Source organism: Mesoplodon densirostris, chromosome 3, assembly GCF_025265405.1.
Source record: "Mesoplodon densirostris isolate mMesDen1 chromosome 3, mMesDen1 primary haplotype, whole genome shotgun sequence".
Classification (NCBI taxonomy): domain Eukaryota; kingdom Metazoa; phylum Chordata; class Mammalia; order Artiodactyla; family Ziphiidae; genus Mesoplodon; species Mesoplodon densirostris.
Genome location: NC_082663.1, coordinates 96,252,207 through 96,275,842, shown reverse-complemented (window position 1 = coordinate 96,275,842; position 23,636 = coordinate 96,252,207). Strand labels below are relative to the sequence as shown.

The 23,636-nt window shown below is 35.2% G+C and overlaps 1 protein-coding gene across 1 annotated transcript in view; it reads left to right on the top strand.

The window, feature by feature from the left end:
- Nucleotides 1-23,636, top strand: part of PGGT1B (protein geranylgeranyltransferase type I subunit beta) — a 58,815-nt gene that overhangs the window by 2,276 nt on the left and 32,903 nt on the right. The window contains exons 2-5 of the mRNA XM_060093263.1: nucleotides 5,567-5,685; nucleotides 16,824-16,891; nucleotides 20,629-20,780; nucleotides 22,142-22,274. Of these exons, the coding sequence (XP_059949246.1) occupies nucleotides 5,567-5,685; nucleotides 16,824-16,891; nucleotides 20,629-20,780; nucleotides 22,142-22,274 (472 nt within the window). The remainder of the gene's footprint in view (nucleotides 1-5,566; nucleotides 5,686-16,823; nucleotides 16,892-20,628; nucleotides 20,781-22,141; nucleotides 22,275-23,636) is intronic.

The following is a 23,636-nucleotide window of genomic DNA, read 5'->3' as shown; positions in this document are numbered from 1 at the left end:
AATTGACTTTAAGATGCTTGTGAAGAAGCTCCAACTTTTTAAGCAAAGGTGACTGGTCACGAAATTTTTACTAATAGCAGAGTTTTAAGATAAAACAATGTATTAACTAAGTCATAATTCTTAGCTAGTATTATAGTTCAATGCCACAAGCATTTATTGAGGGGCTACCATGTATCTGGGTATGGGGGTAGGTATAAAGCAATGATTCAGGTTTTCCTGTGTTCATTTCTTTTTACTGATAGATGTGAAACAGCTGACTCCTAGGAAGGCTAATATTGAACTAGACATTTAGACCCTTATTTTCTGACCCACCATTTTGACAAAATTATTCTATTTCCCTGCTTCTTTTAGCCCGATCAATAGAATAATTTTAATTTTTCTAATAGCAGTGGCTTTATGAAAATTATAAGGTATACTGTTTGTTGATTCACTTGAGGTTTTTCTTTTATATTAACTTCTGAAAAGTGATGGTTACTAGTTAACTCAAGTGAATATAGACCTTGGATTGTGAGCTTTGTCAATTAACAGGTTTCTTTTCATGAGTGGTTTAGAGAGCTTTTTGGTTATGTGATATTGTCATTTGTGTTTGAGCAGTGGGCATTAGAGTAGGCCTTTTTAAATTTAGGAGCAAAATATTGACCATTTTCTTTTATGTTATTTTTACAGACACAGCTCTTCTAGAGGAAGGGTTTAGATGATTCCCCCCCCCCCCCCCCCCCCGCCCAAGACATTCACAATCTTTCTATTCTGGTTTCCTGCATATCCCCTCTGTATCCTGTGTTGTAACCACTTAACTGCCTACCAGCCATCAACTTCTCTGTCCTTTTGTTCTCTCCCTTATCTGAAGTATATCACAGTCTGGCAGTGTGTCTCTCAAAGTGTGTTGGTGAGGGAGGCTTTTAATCAGTCATAACAGAGTACTTATAAAAATACACGTACCTGAGCCCCTCCCCAGATCTACTGCATTGGACTTTCTGTATGGGCCTGGGAGTCTAGCTTCATAATAAACATCCCAGGTAGTTCTGATGCACACTAAAGTTTGAGATGGTTTGCCTAACAGGAGAAACAAAAGTACAAACAGATTATTTAATACAACAGTGCTTCCCAGCTCTAATGTGCATATGAATCACCTGGGGATCTTGTGAAAATGCAGGTTCTCATGACGTAGGTCTGGGTGGGGTCTGAGGTGCTGCAGTTGTGACAGGCTCCCAGGCGAGGCTGACACTGCTGATTCCCTGGCCCACTTTGATTTTGTTTGCACCGTGATTGTGGTATTCACAGGGCATTCCGGAAGCACCTACGTAATCCACCTGAAGAGAGACTCGAGGAGGAGTCTGAGGCTTCCTGGAAGAAGTAACCCTGGAGCTAAATATTAAAGAATGTGTTGAGTTTTTGTGTGGGTGGGTGGATTATAGGCAAAAGGCCAATAAATAAAGACAATAAAGATAGATAAGTGAGTGTTGAGCAGGGAAACACCAGTCAGTTCTCTGATAGTGGTTCAAGATGTAAGGCAGGTGTGGTAGGAATTTAGTATGGAGAGGTAGACATAGGCTTTGTTTGCCATGTCAAGAACCTGGGAATTTGATATCATGTAAGTGACGGGCAGTTGCCAAGCAGTGGATCTTCCTGGTTAGATATGCATTTTAGAGTGATCATTGGATTTGAGAATGGTTATTGTATCAAGTGGGACAAAACCAGAACCAGGGGCACCAATTAGGAAGCTGTTGCAATAGTCCAGGAGTCAAGTGCTGGGACAGCAAAATTAGGGAGAGAAAGGAGGGGATGAAGAAAGAAGGAGGAGTCCCAGAATTCTAGGGTCGGAACTAGCAACTGGTCTAGAGAACAAGAGGCAAAAGGAGCAGATTTAGAAAGGAAGAGGATGTTATCTGTAGTAGCGCTTAGAAACATCATTTAGTTTACCTGCAAATTGATCTATTGGTGAAGCAACTTGATTGTGGGGGGCGGGCAGCGGGGCGGTGGTAGGGATGTTACTTGTTCATCCAAGTAAGATAAACTTTTTATATGTACTGTTCAGAGGAGGAGAAGGGGCAGGAAGACATGGGTTAGTTCAGTTTTTCAGAGTTCAATTCTAGGGAAAAGAAGAAAGGAAGAAAACAGACAGATGCTCTCCAAAGAAGTAATAAAGTAAAAATCACTTCACTGGCCTGATTTTAGGTTTATGCATTGTCAAGATTACCCCTCTAGATGCCTGAACCAAGGCAGGTTGCCTAGCAGTCTCTACCCCAAGCAGCAGTCAACTGGGCACCACAAAACCCTACATTATTTCTCCCAGGGGCCCACAGCACAGAATTCCTTTTTATTCCATGTGACTTATTTAATTCTCTCCCTCTCAGTGTTTTAGGACTACTTGAGAACTCTAGTGTGGTCAGAAAAGGAATACTTTCTTATTATCCTTAGAGGAAGTCTGGATGTTTGCTCCAAACTGACTTCTTGGTTCTGTCTGCCAGCCACTGCTGAGTGCTTAACTTAATAAACAGGTTTTTCACTATAGTGTTGTTAATCCTATAAACCTTAGTCTAAACTGCTATGAGTTGAAAATGCTGGACTTTGAGAAGCTTTTAATAGTTAAGTATGCAGGACTTTAAAATAGTTTACCATCGGATGACTGATTTCTGGTGTTTGCATCCATACCGTGGAGCAAGTAAAACAAAAAAACAGATCATTCAGGTATCTCTTATATACAGATAACAGTGTGACTTTAGAGGAGAGTTTCTAGACCTCAGCCCTGTTGACATTTTGGGCCAGACACTTCTTTGTTGACTGGAGCTGTCTTGTGCATCATAGTACATTTAGCAGCATCCCTGGCTTTTACCAACTAGATGCCAAAGAAAACCAAAATTGTCTTCAGAATGTCCGCTGGGGAACAGTATTGCCCTAGTGGAGAATCGCTGTGCTTCTAAAGCCTGACTGCCCTTTAGAATCATCTGGGAAGCTCCGCATCCTCCACCGCGTCCCCACTTACCCAAACACCAGGTCCCAGACCCTACCTTCCATCTAGAATTTACCATACCTTTGTCGTGGAGTAAGGCCTAGGCCTCTCCTGGTTTTGTTAGTGGTGTATTAAGTTGTTTGTTTTTAAGCTGATTCTAATTGCACCACATTTGAGAAACACCCCTTGGACTCAGAATTCCTTGAGTAGTTTTCATTGGTTATCTAGCATTGAAATCTCAAGTTACTTGAATTCTTTGGACTTTATTATCTTGAACTAGAAAATTAAAGAGATGGACTAGATAATTTCTGCTTTTAACTTAGGAAATAATACCTACTTATTTTTATAGCCCTTTGGATATGTTTTCTTACAACATTTTTTAGTAACAGGAAAATGATTGTTTTATCAACACCTCATGTCGTTCCTCACTTTTATCTCTCTTCCTTTTGCTTTTCTCTGTAATAATGATTTAATAAACTAAAGTATTAGATGCTTAATTTTACCAGACTGTCGTCATTCACTTTATAGATTACAGCCAAACTGAACCCTGTGATAGCTCTCCAGGAGGGCTAGATGTAGTATTGCAGGTCTCTTATTTGTTAGGTAATTCAGTAAATTATTTGAGTGCATATCATGCACAAGGCAGACCTTATCTCATGAAACATAATTAGCACCAAGAGCAGTGATTTTCACATGTGGGTACTGTTAGGTAGAAATGTTCCCCATGTCTAAAATATTTTGTTTTGGAGAAGAGTGGTTGGGGGGATGGTGGAAGTTGCCAACTAATGAAAAGGCCTGTATAGTGTAAGTTAGTCCTGTCCCTTCAAATCAGGGAAATACCAATAATAATAGCTTCCACTTATTTAGTGCTTGCTTTTGAGCAGGTAAGCACAATAACTGTTTGAAGTTTAATGATTTACAGATAAGGAAGCTGACTTAGAAAAGGTTAGGTAACCTAACCAGATTACATATGGCTAGAAACTGACCAACCTAGGATTTGAGGCTAGCTCATTTTATTGAAGATCTGGGCTCTGAACTACTGCTTCCCACATAAAGGTGTTCCATTGCCCTTAATTTATTCCTGATCTTATCCAGATAAATCACCTCCCTAATTCAAGTGGATTTCAGTGAGTTGTTAGAATTAAATTGAGATAATATATGAGAAATTTCCTAGCCTAGTGCCTAATACATAGTAATAATCTCTCGATAATGTGAATTTCCTAAAATGTATTGTTCTTGAGTGTACCAGTATCTCATTAGTTTTAGCTTTTGCCTTTAAGCTTTGGTTGGAATTAAATTGCTCTCTGATTTCTCCTCCTGTTATCTAATGGATGCCAGCCTTTTCAACCAGGGATCAGAGAGAGAATTATACCCTTTAAAAAAATGAGTGACTATTTTCTCATTTCTCCTAAAGTTGGTAATACCATTCTAGATGCAGAGGAGAGAAGTTAATTATATACAGTGGTTGCCTTAGGGCATTAAGGCTTAATTTTCTCTTGGAATCTCTGTTTAGAAGATTATAGAATGCATCAAGTGGCTCTGCTAGAAGATTTTAGACCAGATAATTTGAAGTATTAGTTTATCAGTATTAGTCATACGAATTATTAGAATATGGAAACGAGATAACCATGCTCAATCAAACAACATTGTAGAATGCATCTCAACAGGAAAGGAATTATATGAAACAAACTCTTTAAGTAGAAATCAACCACTAAGGGGACTAGTTTTTATACGAAAGCACAAGGCTTAGATTTCTGATTTAGTGCACAATCTTGGAGGGGAAGGGTATTGCTTTATAGTGTTCCATTTCATCAGAAATGTTCGTCTCGGGCTTCCTTGGTGGCGCAGTGGTTGAGAGTCCGCCTCCTGATGCAGGGGACACGGGTTCGTGCCCCGGTCCGGGAAGTTCCCACATGCCGCGGAGTGGCTGGGCCCGTGAGCCATGGCCGCTGAGCCTGCATGTCCGGAGCCTGGGCTCCGCAACGGGAGAGGCCACAACGGTGAGAGGCCCGCGTACAGCAAAAAAAAAAAAAAAAAAAAAGAATGAACAAAAATGTTCGTCTCTATGAAAATGGAAACTGAAATGCATTTGCATTTTTTAAAGTGTTCCTTATTCTCCAAAATTCATTGCAAGTTTTTTCCAAGGGGTCACATTATTCATAAACAAATTTGAATAATGATAGATGTATTCTAACATCCTTAAGAATTAAGCACCAGTTATAAGCATAATTGCTCTTGGCAAATCAGTGAAAATCGAGATTTTTATATATTTTCCACCTTTTTGGCCTTATATATACTGATTAGGTACAGGGAATTCTCTTTTTCAAATCTGCTTTTAGCCTTCAGGTTGCTCATAAACTGGCTTCAGTGAAATCATGTATACTTCAGATGAGTAGGGTTGATTTCTTAACCCTTAAATGTCCCTTTATTAAAAATTAAAACAAAGGTTTGATTGATACTATTAACTTATAAGAATAAATTGGTTTTTTCGGCTTTTGCAAGTTGGGAATATTGTTTAAATTACTGTAAAGTTGGAATGAGTTTATTATTTTTCTGAACCAGAAAGACTTCATTGGTTTGATAGTTAAGATGGAATTTTATATTTTTTTCTTTTAGGCTGACTATTGCATTTTTTGCGCTCTCCGGGCTGGATATGTTGGACTCCTTAGATGTGGTGAACAAGGATGATATAATCGAGTGGATTTACTCCCTGCAGGTCCTTCCCACAGAAGACAGTGAGTGAGTTTTTAGCATTTTGTTTTTAGCGTGATTAGTTGTACCTGGCATAACATGTTGCACTCGGAAATCTTAGTATTTGTTCCTAAACTGTTAACATATTTTATTCATCTGTGTTTTCCTTGTAACACTCCCTTTCTGTTCAAACACAGTGCTAACCAAGTCTAGTCATTAATCTCTGGAGAGAACAATTTAGCGATGTCTAAGGTTGGATGGAGATTCACAGTTGTACACCATGCTGTGTCGTATATTTCCACGCTCACGACTGCTTGTTGACTACTTGTATTCCATAGTTATGTTTGATTAGTTTTGTAGCATTCACTCTATTTTTCATTCCCAACCATTCTTTTTGTCTCTTCAGTGAAAAACTCTTTGCTGTCAAAAAGTTTCATTCCAACCTCTTGGCCATTTTCCCCCTAATGTTCCATTAGTATTTCTTTAATGGTTTCTTAGAGCTCTTATTTATACTTCAGTCATTTTTATGCTTCTTAAAACTTTATACATTTTGATCAATTAAATTCTCAAAATTCATAAATTATTGATCAACTAAATACACACAAGTTTTATAAACTCTGTTGTTCACTCCATTAAGTGTAAAATACCTAATATCTATTTAACTTATAAATGTTAGAAATTCTAACATTGAATTGAATTAGAGCAAGCAGATAAACTCACAGAAAATCATGCAATTTTTGTCTGTGGTCACTACTTACCTTTCTTTTAAGAGTCAGCATTTATAAATTAACTGTGTGGTTCCTTAGTTGGAGTAATCATGTATAAATCTCACCCAGGTGAACTTTGGGGAAATAATAAGCTAAAGCTTTATTTAGAAATAAGTGCTTTGATCTATTAGCAGATGCTGTTGGACATGGTTTGTGGCTTTCTACTTTATTGTTCTTGAAGTTTGTAGTTTTTTTCTTTTTTTTTTTTTTGCTGTACGCGAGCCTCTCACTGTTGTGGCCTCTCCCATTGCGGAGCGCAGGCTCAGCAGCCATGGCTCACGGGCCCAGCTGCTCCGCGGCATGTGGGATCTTCCCGTACCTGGGCACGAACCCGTGTCCCCCTGCATCGGCAGGCAGACTCTCAACCACTGCGCCACCGGGGAAGCCCTGTAGTATTTTTTAATACATAATTTAAAAAATCTGTGCCTGTTGATGAATTCTTGTTAAAAAATGATTAAGCATTTTTAGATCTATCAGAATTTTATTACATAAATATCTAATCACTTTTCACCAACTACATGAAGCAGCGTATATGATATATTGGTGAGTAGTTATAGATTCTGACATGTTGGTGAGTAGGATTTATTGAATGTTTTGCTAAGAGTACTCTGCTAAACCTGTGGAGAGGGGCTGTGATAAATTATAAGATATGGTTCTCATTCCCTGAGAGCTTGTGGCTGAGGTGAGGTCACAGTTCTAGTCACCTACAAAATGGAATAATTTGTGTTTTCCTTTTTTCATCAGGATTTTTTTTTCACTAGTTTAAGTGAAAGTCTGGAATTTTTTAAAAAGTTAGATATTAGACAGATGTAAGGTAGTTTTGTTATAGATTATGTATAATTTTTGTTTACTAAAAATACATGTCCTAATCAAATTATACATTGTATTTTCTTAAATATATTTCACTGATACAGATATGAAATTATACACTGTGGTACATAGGAAAGCTATTGTATAAGTTTTTGTTAAAATATATTTTATATTATTTTTAAAAAGTTATTTATGATATTCATTTCCTTTGAATAAAATAGCTATTGTCTCTCTAGAAATGTAGGGACCATAGCATTTTAGTGAGAGACTCATTCTATAGATTACAATTACCAGAACACTAGTCACTTATTCACTATGCTTCCTACTTTCTGTCTTTTCTTATATTTTTATCTACCTTTAAGGACTGTTTGCCAGCTCCAGCTAATTAATATCCATAATCTTTTTGAAGTCTTCTTACTTTTCTTATTTGATCTTTTGTTGTGAGATCTTTGCTGTTATCTGGACTTTCATATTATCCCTAATAATTGTGTTTGCTACATACTCAGTAGAACGGCCAAAATGGAAAATAACAAATGTTGATGAGAATGTTGCACAACTGTAACTACTATTTTACAACTACTATTTAGCAATATTTACTAAAACTGAACATATGTACATTCTGTGAACCAGCAGTTCTATCCTTAGTAGGTATCCAACAGAAATGAAAAAATGTATTCACCAAAAGATATGTACTAGAATGTCGATAGCAGTATTTTTCACAGGAGTTCAGAGTAGGAATATACAAACTACCCATCATTGGTATAATAGATAAATGATATATTATAATTCACACAATGGAATAGTATACAGTAATGGGAAAGAACAATTTAGACCTACATGCAGAAATATGATGAATGTCACAAACATGTTTTGAGATAAAGAAGTATATAGTGTATTATTCTATTAATACAAAGTGAAAATGTAGGTAAAACGAATCTGAGCTTTTGGGGAGTGACAAGAAGGAAGTAGGATGGGGCTTCTAGGTTGCTGGTCATGCACTTTTTCTTGAGCTGAGTGCTAGTTATACAGGTGAGTTTACTTTGCAGAAGTTCATTATTTGATGAAAGTTAACTTTGATGAAAGTTAAAAATTTTTTTGAATTAGGGTGTACTCACCATCTCTTAAGATCCATCAGAATTCTCTTTTCCCATTGTACTTTCAACTACATGGACTTCATTGGATTGAAGCCCATTGCTAATTTTTAAATTTTTTTAGTCATTGTCGCTTAACTGTTGCTTAAATATTTCTGCTTACTTCTGAATTGTAAACTTCTGGAGGACAGTGAATGCGTCAGTCTTACATTTCTTTTCCCTTTTGGTGCCTAGAGCATTGTTGTGTTATCAACAGTTGTTGAACTGCTAAATGACCTACACCTTTTCCTACTTTTCTTCTTTTCTGTATTTTCACGTTTAGCCTAGAGTGTCCTCTGGCTCCTCAAATATTTTCTCATTCATAAGGCATTTGCAGACTGAATAGAACATGCTTTCTGTAACTCTTAGCTCTGTATTTGTCCTACTTTGCGATACCACATAAAATCTTAGGGAATTAAAAAATCTTAAAAGTGTTAAACAAAACCCAGAGACCATAAAGGAAAAATTTGGTAGATTTGACTAAATAAATACTTTTAAATGTTATGTAGGGAAAGATAAAGTTGGATAACTGGCGGACTTGGAGGAAATTGTGCCAATATATATACCAGACAAAATATTAATGTCCAAACTATAAGGAATTGTTAAAGATAAAAAAAGACACATTGCTATTTAGAAAATGACAAAATTTATGAATAGGTAGTTTGCAAAAGAAGTACAGATAGTCATTAAATACATGAAAAGAGGATTAATCGATACTAGAAATTAGGGAGATGCAATAGAAACAAGGATGTTAACATTATTTTTTATCTAACAAATCAATTTAGCAAAAAGTTTTTTAAAGTTTGTCGGAATGTGGGGAAAAGAGCACTTTAATATTCTTTTGGTGGAAGTAAAAATTATTGCAGCCTTTGGAAGAGCATTTTAGCAGTGTAACTTTTTATCCTCACATATTCTCTTGTGTGTTGTAATTAGTTAAATAATGGCCCCCAAAATATATGCCCATCCAGAACCTCAGAATATGACCATATTTGGAATAAGGGTCTTTGCAGGTATAATTAAGGTAAGGATCTCAAGATCAGTGACTGGTGTCCTTCCAAGAGAAAGGAGCAGGAGATTTGAGACACAGAGGGGAAGGCCATATGAAGACAGATGGAGAGATTAGAGTGATGGGTCCACATGGTAAGGAACATCAGGACTCCCCACAGCCACCAGAAACTAAGAGGGGGCATAAAATGGATTTTCCCTTAGAGCCTCCAGAAGGAACCAACCCTGCTAACAACTTGATTTTGGACTTCTGGGCTCCAGAACTATGAGAGAATAAATTTCTGTTGTTTAAAGCCACCAGATTTATGGTAAGTTGTTACTAAACTCAGGAAACTAATACACGTGCACAAAAATCTGTATAGAAGAATGTTTTGACGTTTGTTGCAGTAAGAAATTAGAAACAAAGTAAATAACCACCAAAAGTGAAACAGTTAAATAAACTATGGTTCAGTAAAGAGTACAGCCCAGTAGTAAAGTGACTGAGGTAGATCTATATATGTACTGACATGAAACTGTTCATCAAATATAGTTAAATGATAAATGCCAACATGTACAGGGGTGTTTTGTTTTACTGATCTATTAACATCAATGTATAGGGAAAACTCTGAAAGCGTGCATAGACAGTCTTTGTGGAGGGGGAAGAAGATGAAAACAGAGGTAGGGGATGGCAGGATAAGGTACTTTAGTTTTATTCTATATATCTGCATTGTTTGAATGCTTACAATAAATATGTTTCTGTATTAAAATTCAACTTAAAAAACTTTAGCTTAACCGCTCTTCAAAACACAACAAAAATAAAAACTAAACCCATTTATATGATTATACACAAATATCCATATTTTGCTAATGGCAGAAGCAATGCTGTACATTATTTAATATTTTGTAATTTTCAAAGACATCATCAAATTTGTTCTTCCCCTAATCTGCCTTCCCCAGAAGTGGAGAAGAAAAAGAGGCAGAGTGATTAAGAGACCTGCCCGAGGCAACACACAGGTGGAAAGTAATAGAGTCAGACTGAAATCCCTGGCTTCTGACTCCAGTGCTGCTTTACTGGTGAAGTATATAGGTCCCTAGTGGAGACTATCATGAATGGAACTTAAGTACATTGTGAATATTTAATCACAATTAACCCTGGCCTTCCACTTAATTCCAGGGTTGTAAAGACCCTGTGGTAGCCTAGTAATAAGTGTGTGGTCAGACCATTGGAGAGTTGGGGCCCTTCTCATCAATATCAGGAAGTATTTAGGAAACACAAGGGATCAGGCTGGGAATTTTGTGTTACCCTCTCTGATCAGGGACACAACCAGAGAATTTTGGAACTAGAACCAAACAAGGAATATTATAGTCCATCATTTTACAAATGAGGGTATTAAGATCCAGAGAGAGTAATAATTTGTCCACAGTCATATAGCTAGTTAATGCTAGGGGCAAAATTAGAATACCATTTTCCGTTTCTAATTTTCAGTTTTTCTAATACTAGTCCCATGCAATAGGTGCTCTGTTTACCATGTATGTTTTTCTGTAAGATATGGATTTTTTCATGAGAACTCTGAGGCTGTCTTATGGTGATAAAGGAAAATAAATCTGGTATCTCTTCCATAACAGAGCTCATAAAACATTAGAATTAAGTGTTTGGAATTGTAGATAAGGTGGTTTAATATTAAAAGGTAAAATGTTTAATGACTTCAGTTTTTTAGTAGACTATTCAGTTAGCTTGTGCCTTTTTTTTTTAAACAACATGCTGAAAATGTACGTATAGTTTCATGTGGCTAAATTGAGCATGTTGCAGATTTTAGAAATTATAGAGCACCTGTTTGGGAAGCATTGTAGATCAAGAACTTTTTGCAAAGATAGTCTCACAGTGGTTGGTTGGTTGATGTCCCCAGTTGCCCCTAGTCACATGTCTGGTAGGCTATACTACAGGTCTTTTAACAGTCCACCTGCAATTTCAAATAATCAGTTTACCATTTGGTTGGATGAAACACTATTAAATTTCTAATCTCTATAAGAGAAAATCTCCTACCTGCCTTCTGTTTAATTGCCCTGTTCCAAAACTAATCTGTGAAATTTAGAAAATATTTTTTAAAAAAACACTTTTTAAATTATATAATATTTTATGTACCTTGTCTGGGTCTCTCTTGACATCCTGAAACAGTTGTGTAAGGTGTGTCCTTTTACTAGGAAACCTTGTGTTTCTTGAGACCTGTGAGGAATTACTTCTACAGCCATAAAATATAAACGTCCATTTTTACATTAAAAAATCACCACATTCCTCACTTGAATTCTCTTTGCTTAGTGCAAAAACCTAACATTCAAAATGAGAATTAGAAAGTTAAGAACATGACCAAAACAAGTTTTGAACTATATTTAAGCAGCATGACCACCAATATTAATATGATATTTTAGCCCAAGAGTTGTCCTTTATTAGAAGCACCTAAATATAATTTTTAATGTATTTTTATTTTATCATTCACAATAAAATTTTCTCCTAAAAGAGGGGAAACACATTTTCTTATGAAAAGCAAAATAACTCTGCTGATTAAAATAAATCTTTTTAAACTCATTAAAGTTTTACATTCTACGGGTTTATAATCATTTGCTTTTTAGAGAATATCTAAATGCATTGTCTTTGTGATGCTTGACATATAATTGGTGTTTATATGAGCTTAATAGTAAAATCCTAGGTTGTAAATGAGATATGACCCAGTCATCAAGCAGGAGTCAGCCTTGTAGCTTAATAATTGTCTTTCATGTGCAAGCATGCAGATAAAGGGATTGTTTTCCTTATGGTTGATAGCTAAACATGTTATATTCTCTAATAACACATCCCTCTATGTGCTCACACATAAATACACATATATGTATTATATCCATCTGCATATGCCCATTTTTGCTATTTTCCTTTTCTTTCCATCGACCCAGTTTCAGTTTTTAAAGTAATCTGGGTTTTTTTTGATACATAGCTATCTAGACTGCGTCCATAAAACAAGGAAACTAGTTTGACTTTATGGATGCATTCACCAAAGCAGTGGTTCTCAATTCTGACTGTGTATCAGACAGGGATTATTTTTCTTTCTTATATATGATTGTTCAGGCCCTACTGTGAGAGTTTTGATGTGGGCCGAGGTTAGGACCCAAGAGCATCTATATTTTTCCAAACTGTACTTGATTCTGTTGGTCAGCCAGATCACACTTTGTTCGCTTCGTTACTACTGAATAGGAACACTAGATGGCGCTATCTAAAAACCTCCAAAGAGGTTTGAACTGTATCCTGAATATGCATGCAGTTGTAAATTTGGAATAAACTGCATGTTTATACTTTAATAATTAACACGAATAGGTAAGCTTACTAGAATTATAAAAGAATGCACAATAGCAGACAAATCTTGACAGGAACCAGAAAGAATGGCCTAATGAATTTTTTAAGATGATGATATGTACTCCATTTTGAAAATGGAAGAAAAGGTATTTTTATTTTAAAGAAACTTTCCTTGATAAATTGTAACAGAAGCTGTTAATTTCCTCCTATTTCACTTTTGATAACATCTAATTAGCTGATGTTAAATGGTTACTATTTATTGAGCCTTAGTCACTGCTGAACACCATCTAAACATGCTCTTGAACCTGTAGAAGAACCGTGCTAAATATTGATTATAGTATATTATTGTTCCTAGTTCAAAAATGGAGGGAACCAGCTCAGAGAGGTTGTTACTTGCCTATAGAACATAGTGCTAGCAAGAATAGGATATTGAGTTTGATTCCAAGTGTCCATGCCACAGCAACTAACCTTATGTGGTATTTTTGAGCATCAATATTTCTGCTACTTTTCAGAAAAGTTAATAATTTAAGTAATATAAAAACATAGAAATGAGCAAATAGAAATGCCATTCATTTATTTCTAAGGAAATAATTTCATTGAGAAATAGATATTTATTAAACCCCTACTATATGTCAGCCTCTGTAAGGCTGACAGAGGCTAACTAAGTTACTTAGTTAGCCTAACTAACTTAGTGAGGGCTCCAGAAAGGCTTCCTAAGGGAAGTATAAACTCAGACCTGAAACATGGAATCAGAGCTTTCTTCCATCAAAAGTAGAAATAGGATTTGATTTTCATAGAAAACTATCAGCAAATCAGTAGCTTGAAAGGATAACTTTTAAAAAGGCAGTCTGAAGGAAATAAAACTGATGGCAAAAATTTAAGTCATAATAGGAAAACATTTTAGGCATCAGATCAAATATAGGGCCTAGGAAAATATACCTTTTGACGCTACCCCTCGCCCAATTAAAGATGGATTAAAACAAGTGACGATAAAAGGATAAAGGCACCCATGGCTTGGTAAGGAAGGGATAATTTAATTTTAGATTTTAAAAGTACAGTGTTACATCCAATTTGGAGTATTGGAAGGAGTATTAGGCAGAATTCTAAAGATGTTGCCCCCTCTCCCACCAAAATTCCTGTTCCCTGGTTATTTAATCAAACACTGAGTTCTACAGATTTTGCAAGTGAAGTTAAGGTTACTAATTAGCTGACCTTAAAATGTGGAGATTGTTGATGAGTGTATACATACAGGCACAGTATAATCACATAAGCCCTTAGTAGAGAAGAAGGCAGAAGAGTCAGTCAGAGAAATGCAGGTGAAAGAGGGCAAAAGAGAGATGCTGCAGAAGGGGAAGCCAGAGAGAGTCTAAGCATGAGGCGGATTTGAGCACCATTGCTGATTCTGGGATACAGGGGCCCGGATGCAAGAAATGGCAAGAGTGCCCTTTAGGAGCTAAGGGGGTCCCTCAGCTGACAGCTAGCAAAGGAATGGAGACCTTAGTCTTAAAACCGTAGGGAACTTGATTCTGCCAAATAACTTGAATGAACTTGGAGGCAGATTGTTCCCCAGAGTCTCTAATAAGGAATGTAGCCCTACTAACACTTTGATTTTTAGCCTGGTGAGACCTGCCTTGGACTTCTGACCTTACAGAACTGTGAGATGATAAATGGGTGTTGTTTTAAGTTGCTAAGTTTGTGGTAATTTGTGATGACAACATTGACTAATAAAGAGAACAAAATTCACCTTTATTCATGTCCTCCCACACAGTATTATTTATTCTCTTCCAGGCTTTGATGATAAGCCCACTTCACCTAATTATAAACACAATACACATATATTTTTGTATCCTGCTTTTTCTCTTAACTTGAGCATATATATTTCTCCATGTTACTATGTAGTTTTCCCTAATCATTACTTTTCATAGCAGTATAATGTTCCTTTGAGTATAGTATGTTATATTTAACCTGTTGGATTTTTGTGTCACTTCAAAATTTTTACCATCATAATACTATAGTGAGTGTTTCTGTGCATATGACCATCTCATATTTGAAGTTACTGGAGTGGATTTTCAGGTGCATCATTACCAGTCAGAGGTATGAGCCTTTTTATAACTCATTATATATTGGCAAGTCTTAAATGGCTTACCAATTTAAAATTCTTAAGCAAAGATAAGAGAACCATGTTCATCAAAATCGTTATCACCATTAGATAGCATTCTTTTTTAAATAATTTTTTTGTTAATGGGGGAAGATCCTTGGTGGAGAGTTTTAAATTTAAGGATAGTTTCCTAAATTACTCAAAGAATTAATGTATAAGCTACTATTCTAAGTATTCCGGGGGTATAAAGCTGAATAGTTTATAGTACCTGAAAACCAGTTATGATGATTAGTCATGTACCAGTCATAAGAGATATGAAGCTAGTTCCTCACCCCAGAACTTGTTTTTAAGTCAACTTGATTTTTTTATTAGCAATGCATGTACAGTCTGTTGGTACTACATTCCTACCTTCTATTTTTATCATGCTGATTTTATAATAGTTCTCAAATCCATAATTATTTTCATATTGTGGGTATGACCATTTTTTTCATTTATATTTTTTAATTTCTTTTTTTCCAGCTTTCTGGAGATAATATTGACATATATATAAATATAAGGTGTACAGCATGATTATTTGATACACATATATACTGTGAAATGATTACCACAATAAGGTTAGTTAACACCTCCATTCCCTTCACATAATTGCCTTTTTGTGTGTGTGGTGATAAAATTTAAGGTCTACTATTTAAGGTCTTAACTTCCAAGTATACAATACTGTATTGTTAACTATAATCACCATGCTGTACATAACATTAAATCCCCAGAACTTATTCATCTTATAGTTAAAAGTTTGTACCCTTTGGCCAACATCTCCGCTGCCAGCCCTGACAACTACTATTCTACTCTCTATGAGTTCAGCTTTTTTAGATTACACATATAAGTAAGAACATACACTATATGTCTTTCTCTGTCTGGTTTATTTCACTTAGCATAATGCCCTCAAGGCTCATCCATGTTGTTGTAAAAGGCAGGATTTCCATCTTTTTGATGGCTGAATAATATTCCTGTGTGTGTGTGTCTGTTTGTGTCTGTGTATGTGTAACACATATGACATTTTATCTGTATATAGCTCACATTTTCTCTATCCATTCATCCATCGTTGGACACTTCGGTCGTTTTCACGTCTTGTCTGTTGTGAATAATGCTGCAATGAATGTGGGAGTACAGATATCTCTTTGAGATAATGATGTCATTTTGGGGGGGATATATATATCCAGAAGTGAAATTGCTGGATCATGGTGGTTCTATTTTTAATATTTTGAGGAACCTCCATACTGTTTTCCATAGTGGCTGCAACGATTTACATTCCCAGCAGTAGTCACAAGAGTTCCCTTTTCATGGATGTAGATATTTTCTTTGTTAAGTTCCCAGTTATATTCCATTGACATCTTGAAAAATGAACAATTTTAGGTAGGAAAAATATCAGTGTGAGTAAACATACTTTGAATAACTAGAGACTAAGTGCTAACTTACAATGTTCTTCTGTACTTCAAAGCAAAGTATTGGACTTAGAATGAAGGTCTAATACTAAAATACAAAGTACATATATTTTCTGTGACTGTAGAGCAGTTTATACCTTTACCTTGCTCCCCTGTAAAGAAGCCGTGAGTTAAAGTAAAACGGCACTGGATGAGACATTAGATTTCTAGATCCTTTTATGTTGCTAACCAGCTATTACCTTGAACATGTCACTTAACATCTGGGCTTCTGCTTTCTGTTCTGTAACATGAGGGATTGAATATTTTGATCACATGAAAATGGTCATTTAGGAAAAGTATGAAAGCATTTTGGACCCAGTGAGTTAAGCTTAAATTAAAGGTACCTGGTAGGAGGTCATTGTTTTGGTTTGGACTGGTTTGGAAATTAAATGAAGAAATTCCCATAAAGCTCCTAGAGCAGACATTCAGTGTTGCCTAGCATGAAAATGGAGACAGTGACAAAACTTTGATACTAAAATACTCTGTTTCTGAGAGACTGTATAGCTGAACTGCTTTAGAATCTGTACAAAAATAAGGTACACTTAAAATAAGTACATATTTTTATTTTCCAGGATCAAATCTAAATCGCTGTGGTTTCCGAGGCTCTTCATACCTGGGTATTCCATTCAATCCATCAAAGGTTAGTTCTCTTTGCATTAGGAGGAAGGAGGAGAGGGAGTGGAGAGATTTTAGTAAGAAAGAAAACTAAGAAAGTAACAGAAAGAACCAGGCCTCCAAGTTTCAGTGTAGCTAAATACTGTCTAATAAACTGTGTGTTATGAACTGGAACTTTTTAAGGGAAAGCTATACCCACCTTACTTTTGGAAGAATGCACAGTATATAAATGAACAGAAATTCCTGTTGTTAAAAAATTGTCTTTCTTACTATCGTGTGTGTGTGTGTGTATGTAAAAATTACTGGTGATTTCTTGGAGAAAATGGAAATAAAGCACTCAAGAACATGATACTTGTTCTCTAAGAAACCAGGAACTATGTGTTACAGAAGGACTTTATATTTGGTTCACATTTCTTAGGAATGAAAGAGAAAGCTCTTGCTAAGCAGTGATTGGAGACCCAAGTAGTGATGAATTATGATGACCTTCCTGACGGTAGGCAGACTGTCTTCAGGGTTATAGGCAGAGGCTTTGGTACCAGCACATGCAGGTATAGAAAGCAGTGAATCCTAACATATGAGAAGCTTTTTTTCTTCTTCAAAGAAGCAGACCCCAAACAGACTTTTGTAGGTGTTTCATCTGTGCATAAAATATTTTTCTACAATAGAAGGCAGAGCAAAACTTCATCATTTTGTGAAAAGAGACCTCACAAAATAGAAACTTTTTCCTTGATGGGGGTCAGTCTGCTTATATAATGGTTACAAGCCAATACCTGGCTACACTTGAGTACATCAAGATTTATATCCCTTTCCAAGCTGAAGGTAAATGACATGTTGCCAATTTTTCCATACTCTGCTTCAAAATTTTGGAATAAATAGCAGTGATTTCGGAAAAGATGACATGATTTGATAGAGGCACTGCTTCAACTTTCTTCCTGTGCCTTAAGCTGTAGACCAGCATGCCTGTGTCAAAGTCATATGACTTTGCTAAGGTGTCTTCAATCATGTATGCCAATTGCTTTTAACAGAGAATCTAGAAACTAAGGATCCATAAAAATTGTCATTTTTCCCCATACATATAATACTTTCCAACTTAAGCCAGTCCTGAATAGAGGTAGCTCTCCATTTAGTCATAATGGACAGGATATCTAAAAGTCATGACACTGATAATAATGACCATTATACAGCACCATACCTTATACAGATGTATACTTACACTTGTTGGGGTAAAACAGTTCTTTGATAACATTACTTTTAAGAGACAGCCCCCTTACTCCCCTCACCCCCTTCCAAGGCATTTTCGAAACAAAGGAGAAAATGTAAGGAGAAACCATTTTTTGTTTTGATTCACAGAGTCTCCTGAAACCCATTTTGGGCCCTGAATTCATCGAGACCCTGGCATTTTCTGGGGAACTAGGTCCCACTCCATTCTATGTTGCATTAATCTGAATTATGAGTGGTAGAGGGAGCTAGAGACTCTAGGTGGAATCATATAGGGCCACAAGGAGTTGTCACTTAGGGTGGTGGCTGAGAATCCAGGAGACAGATGAACCAAGAGAATCTGAGGAGGCACATATGATTTTCCAATACAGTATGTAAATAGTATCATCGCTTTTTCTTCTGAAACCACCTATGGGCCATTCACTTACCTGAAAAATGTCCAGGACCTTTAGTGGCCATAGAACACTTTTTGAGAAACACTAATGGATCTTCTCAATCCCCTTTTCTCACTGTTTTCCTTCAACAAATCCCATATTCTCTATTAAATTATGTACTGTCCTTAACACATACTACATAGCCTGGAATCTTCCTTCTCTGCTTTCCTTTTATTTTTTCTCCTACCTGTAATGCTGCCTTTTCATCTGTACCTAACCAAGTTCCTCTTCTGCTGCAGAAAACAGTCATTTATCCATGTATTATTGTATCTCCATCATGACACATACTTCTACTTTGTACTGTACTTATTCAAGTAGCCCTCTTCTCCCTTCAAGGTTAAGGCCCACATTTGATTTCTGTTCAGATTCCCCACAGTGCTTTTAACATAGCAGATATTTAGTTTGAGTACCAAAAAATGAAATGTTACAGGATTTCTAAGAAGGCAATTATAAATGTGGAATAGGATATCCAGGAGTATTAAAGCTTGAGTTCTAAGGAAGAGCTCAGAATGAAAGAAATACCACTGTGAAAATTTTCTTGTCATATTTGTGAGACCATATAAGGAATTGTATATGTAAGGCTGGATAGGTGGGGTGAGTTCAGATTATAGAGGATATTGAATACCTTTGCAAACTTATTCTATGAAGAACTACAGAAGGTCAGTGAGCAGCACAGTATTCTGATTAAGTCACTAGTGGTTTCAAGACCCTTGAGTCGTGACTCCAAAGAAGTAGTGGCCCTTTTGATATTTGCCTTGCACTTGCATCATCATCAGTAAGATAACTAGCATCTGTATAGACAGTAATTTTATTTAATCCTCACAGTAACCCTGTGAAATAGGTACTAATATCTCCATTTTCCAGAATGAGAAAATGCAGCAGTGAGTAGTAGAGCCAGGATTTGATGCCTTACAGTAGTGTAGAAGTTAACATTTATTGTAGAAAGCAGAGGAGTCTATTTTAACCAAAATCTTGGTACAAGCTTCATTTTAACTTTCTAATGTTATGGGCAGTTATTCTAGTATTTGAAGCAATTATTGACAAGCCCAAACTAAAACAGAAGGAAATCCTGTGAGAAAGATGAATTTAAAATGCACTCTTATTCTATCAAAATTAAAACTTTCTTAAACTGAGAAATAGTACAATGTGAAATTTTACATTTTTTAAGTGAAATCATCTTTTTAAAATAACTGAACAGGATTGGCTATTTGAAAATAATTATAAAACTTTAAATGCTTTGTGTATTACAGAATGTAAAGTTACTTGGTTTTACATTTTTACTTTAATACGTTTTTAAATTAATTTTATCTATGCCAGTGCCAACTAGAGTCTACAGGATTTCCTACAAGGAGTCACATATTTTATAAACCTTAAGAGATCTTTGATAACTGTTGATAGTTTCGTTGAAACAGTCAAATCAGTGAAACTAATCCAATAAATATTCTGGTTATATGAGTTTCCTAGTTTGACTCCCCAACTCTGCCTGGGCAATTACTAGTCTAACAGTCTTCACAAAAGACTTTTTGCAATCAATACTCATTTGGTAATTTAAACTTTAAAAGTTAGATTGTTTTATTTCTAGAGAATTTTTCAATATTGGTATCTTGAGCTCTTTGCATTTTTTTGTCATTTGTTATTCTAAGTGTTAATATTATTAGAGACTCAATTAAACCATATGAGAATAATGTTTTTCAGCTGTATTGTTTTGTAGGATTTTTAAATGGTGATCACTACTGTGGTATTTAATTTGAATTTGTACAGCATAAAAAATAATTATTTCTACATGCTTTTCTAACTTTATAAGACTTAAATTATAAGTGATATGGTTGGTCAAATAGGAAGTTGAAATAATTTGGTTTATTTGAATATAAGATCTACTTCCATAAACTTGAGGATAAAATTGAAAATTATGTAGCCTGGAAAGTATGCAGTAATACTTATGTTGAGACATACACGAAATTGAGTTTTGTTTGTCTCTATCAGATGTCTATGCAAATCAGTATAAACAACATTTAATTTTACTGTTTACTGAAACCTCTTTTCAAATTGCATAATGAAATAAGATCGCATTTCAGTTTTCTAATTAACATTATATTAATTTTGAATCTAGAATCCTGGAACAGCTCATCCTTATGATAGTGGCCACATAGCAATGACCTACACTGGCCTTTCATGCTTAGTTATTCTTGGAGATGACCTAAGCCGAGTAAATAAAGAAGCTTGCTTAGCAGGCTTGAGAGCCCTTCAACTAGAAGATGGAAGGTATGGGTCATTCTTTGTTACTCGTCTTTTTTTTTTAAGAAAAATCATTTGGAATTAAAAATAGATATAATACTATACTAGAATTGTAGAGTTTATCATAAATTCTTATTAGAACCACCTAAAGTTCACTGTACAGATACGGTTTAAGTGCCTAATCAGTGAAATATTTCTTATGTGAATGAAAATAAAAGTAATCACAATAATAATTCCATTCTTTCTTAGTCCATTTTTCTTTTTTTTTTAAAGGCGATAATAGATCCATAAATAAATGGTTTAATAGTGTCAGGATTAGGATCTACTTTAATTTACCTTCTGGGTAAAAAAAATGGACATTTTGAAGCAGACATACATTTAGTCTAAACTTTTATGCCTTAAGACATAGTGATGGGGGAAAAAGGGATGAACATTGAATATTATTATATTCTAGTGTAGGTAGTTTCTGCGATATTATTAAAAGATAGAAAAAGTAGTGAGTTCATTAATATTTGATGGTTTGAGTGGTGTGTCTTAACAAAAAAAAGTTTTAAGGTGAAACATTTTTTTTAAGTCTAGGAAGTGATAAAGCAGTAGTGATGCTATCTAAAGAAAAGACTTTGCAAACAAATCCTGCCACATTGTTATATCTGTTCTCCATCTACTGCTGTGTCTATTTTCCTGTCAGTATTTTAAAAACACTGCTGTTGATGAGGGGAAAATTAGTGGAAACATATAAGGTAAATTGACATTAATTGGAAATACTATAAAACTAAATATTTACCTCAGCAAGTACATGTGACTAATTTCTCAATAATTCATTATAGTCTTTGGTCACTGCTATCTTATCCTTATTTATAAACAAAAGAATAGATATGAAATACAAACTATTATGTACTTCTCTAAAACTAATTAAATATGTGAAAATTAAATTAAAACAATGTGATCAGTTAATTAATGGTTATCTATATATATACATTGAGAAGAAATTTCACATAAGCAGAACTTGGGCTTGAGAATTTCTTACTACCCAATAGGTCCCTGCTACTTTTTCTGCTATTAATTCTCAAGCCACTGTGCCATAGCTTTCCATGGCTGAGAGCAAAGAAACTTACTCTGAGTGGTGGCATCTGGGAAAGAGTAACTGTGGTAGTGTGTTAAGCTACCCAGAAATTGAACTTGGGAGTACAGTGTTGATTTAGAGATAGTTTTATATTATTCAAATTAATAGTCCTTTATTGAATAATACAAGTAGTATATGGTTTTTAAATCTGTATTTAGTGATAGCTTTTTCTGTGAGTGAAGACATGAAGTAGGTGTTTCTAACTAACCCCCCCCTACAAAAAAATAAATTATAGTACAGTAAATCATATGGTTATTATTTTCAGTTTTTGTGCAGTACCTGAAGGCAGTGAAAATGACATGCGATTTGTATACTGTGCTTCCTGTATTTGCTATATGCTCAACAACTGGTCTGGCATGGATATGAAAAAAGCCATCAACTATATTAGAAGAAGTATGGTGAGTTATGTTGATAAATTGACTCTTTGTTTTAAGTAATTACTGCTGATATATGGGGGCTGGGGCATGCCTCATCTCTTCTAGCAATAATTTGGAAATAAGGATAATAAGATTGCTTTCTGGGTACATCATATATCAGAATAGCCATTTAAGAATAATATTCAAGGAAAGTTTGACTCTTTAGCCATTAAATTTTAAATGTGATCTGATTGTGTCCAAAGAAACTGTCTTTAGCAGAAAGAGATTGGTCAGCCTTAGAAGCAAAAAACAGTAAAATCTCAAAGGTAAATGTTGATAACCTATCTTAGTAGGGATCATTGGGAAGTCGCAGCCAAGCATAAAGGAGAATTACAGTGCCCTTGGTGAGATTATTCCTATATTGGGTGTGAGGTGTGAGTTCCTTAAGCCATTTTGACTAGCAAGATTGACTGGGCTGACAGTAGATTTTTGGATCACTTTTGGTTTCTTAATACTTTTATGTGGTTTTTTTTTTAATCTAAGGTTTATTTTAAGGAGAATATCAAGTAGAAATTTTATTCTTTCACACAATACAATTTAGTCTTTTTATCAACAATAGTAAGGAAAACTTAGTTTAGTCTCAGCCAGAACTATCCTTTGCTCTACTTTTTAGTTTCTCATATACAACCAGAGAAATAGAAGTGCTGCTTCCCAGGTCTATTTTTCTTCCTAAATATGAAATTTTTATAGATTAGAATATTTTAGGCTGTTAATTCAACTTTTACTAGTCCATATTTCAGAACAAAAATGTAAGTTCTTAGAGGAATGGAGTTATTTTTAATTGAATGTGTGAATGTGAATCAGATTTTATAGAATCTATAATAGCACAGGTTTTTAAAAGCCTATGGAGGCAGAAAGAGGAAACCTTTAAAGGAGTTTTAACATCTTTATTGGAGTATAATTGCTTTACAATGGTGTGTTAGTTTCTGCTTTATAAAAGGAGTTTTAAGAGGAAAGGAGATTTATGTTATAGACAGAGGTGGGAGATAAGCATTTTGGCATGAATATTGCAGAAATAACACCATGTTCTTCTCAGTGCATTGTATTTGGAGGTACATCATGTTGATTTGCTCTATTATTGGTGATGTTAACTTTAATCACTTGGTTAAGGTGGTGTATGCCAGATTTTCCTCTGTAAAGTTAGCAATTTTCCCTTTGTAATTATTTAGTATCTCATGGTGAGATACTTGGAGACTGTATAAATATCCTGTCCCTCATCAAACTTTTATCCACTAGTATTAGTATGCATTGATATTTTCCAGCTCTACCATTCATTCTGTAATTATCAGTTAAAATTCTACAGCTATGAAAAGCTTTCCCTTCACCTTTATCTACTTACTTATT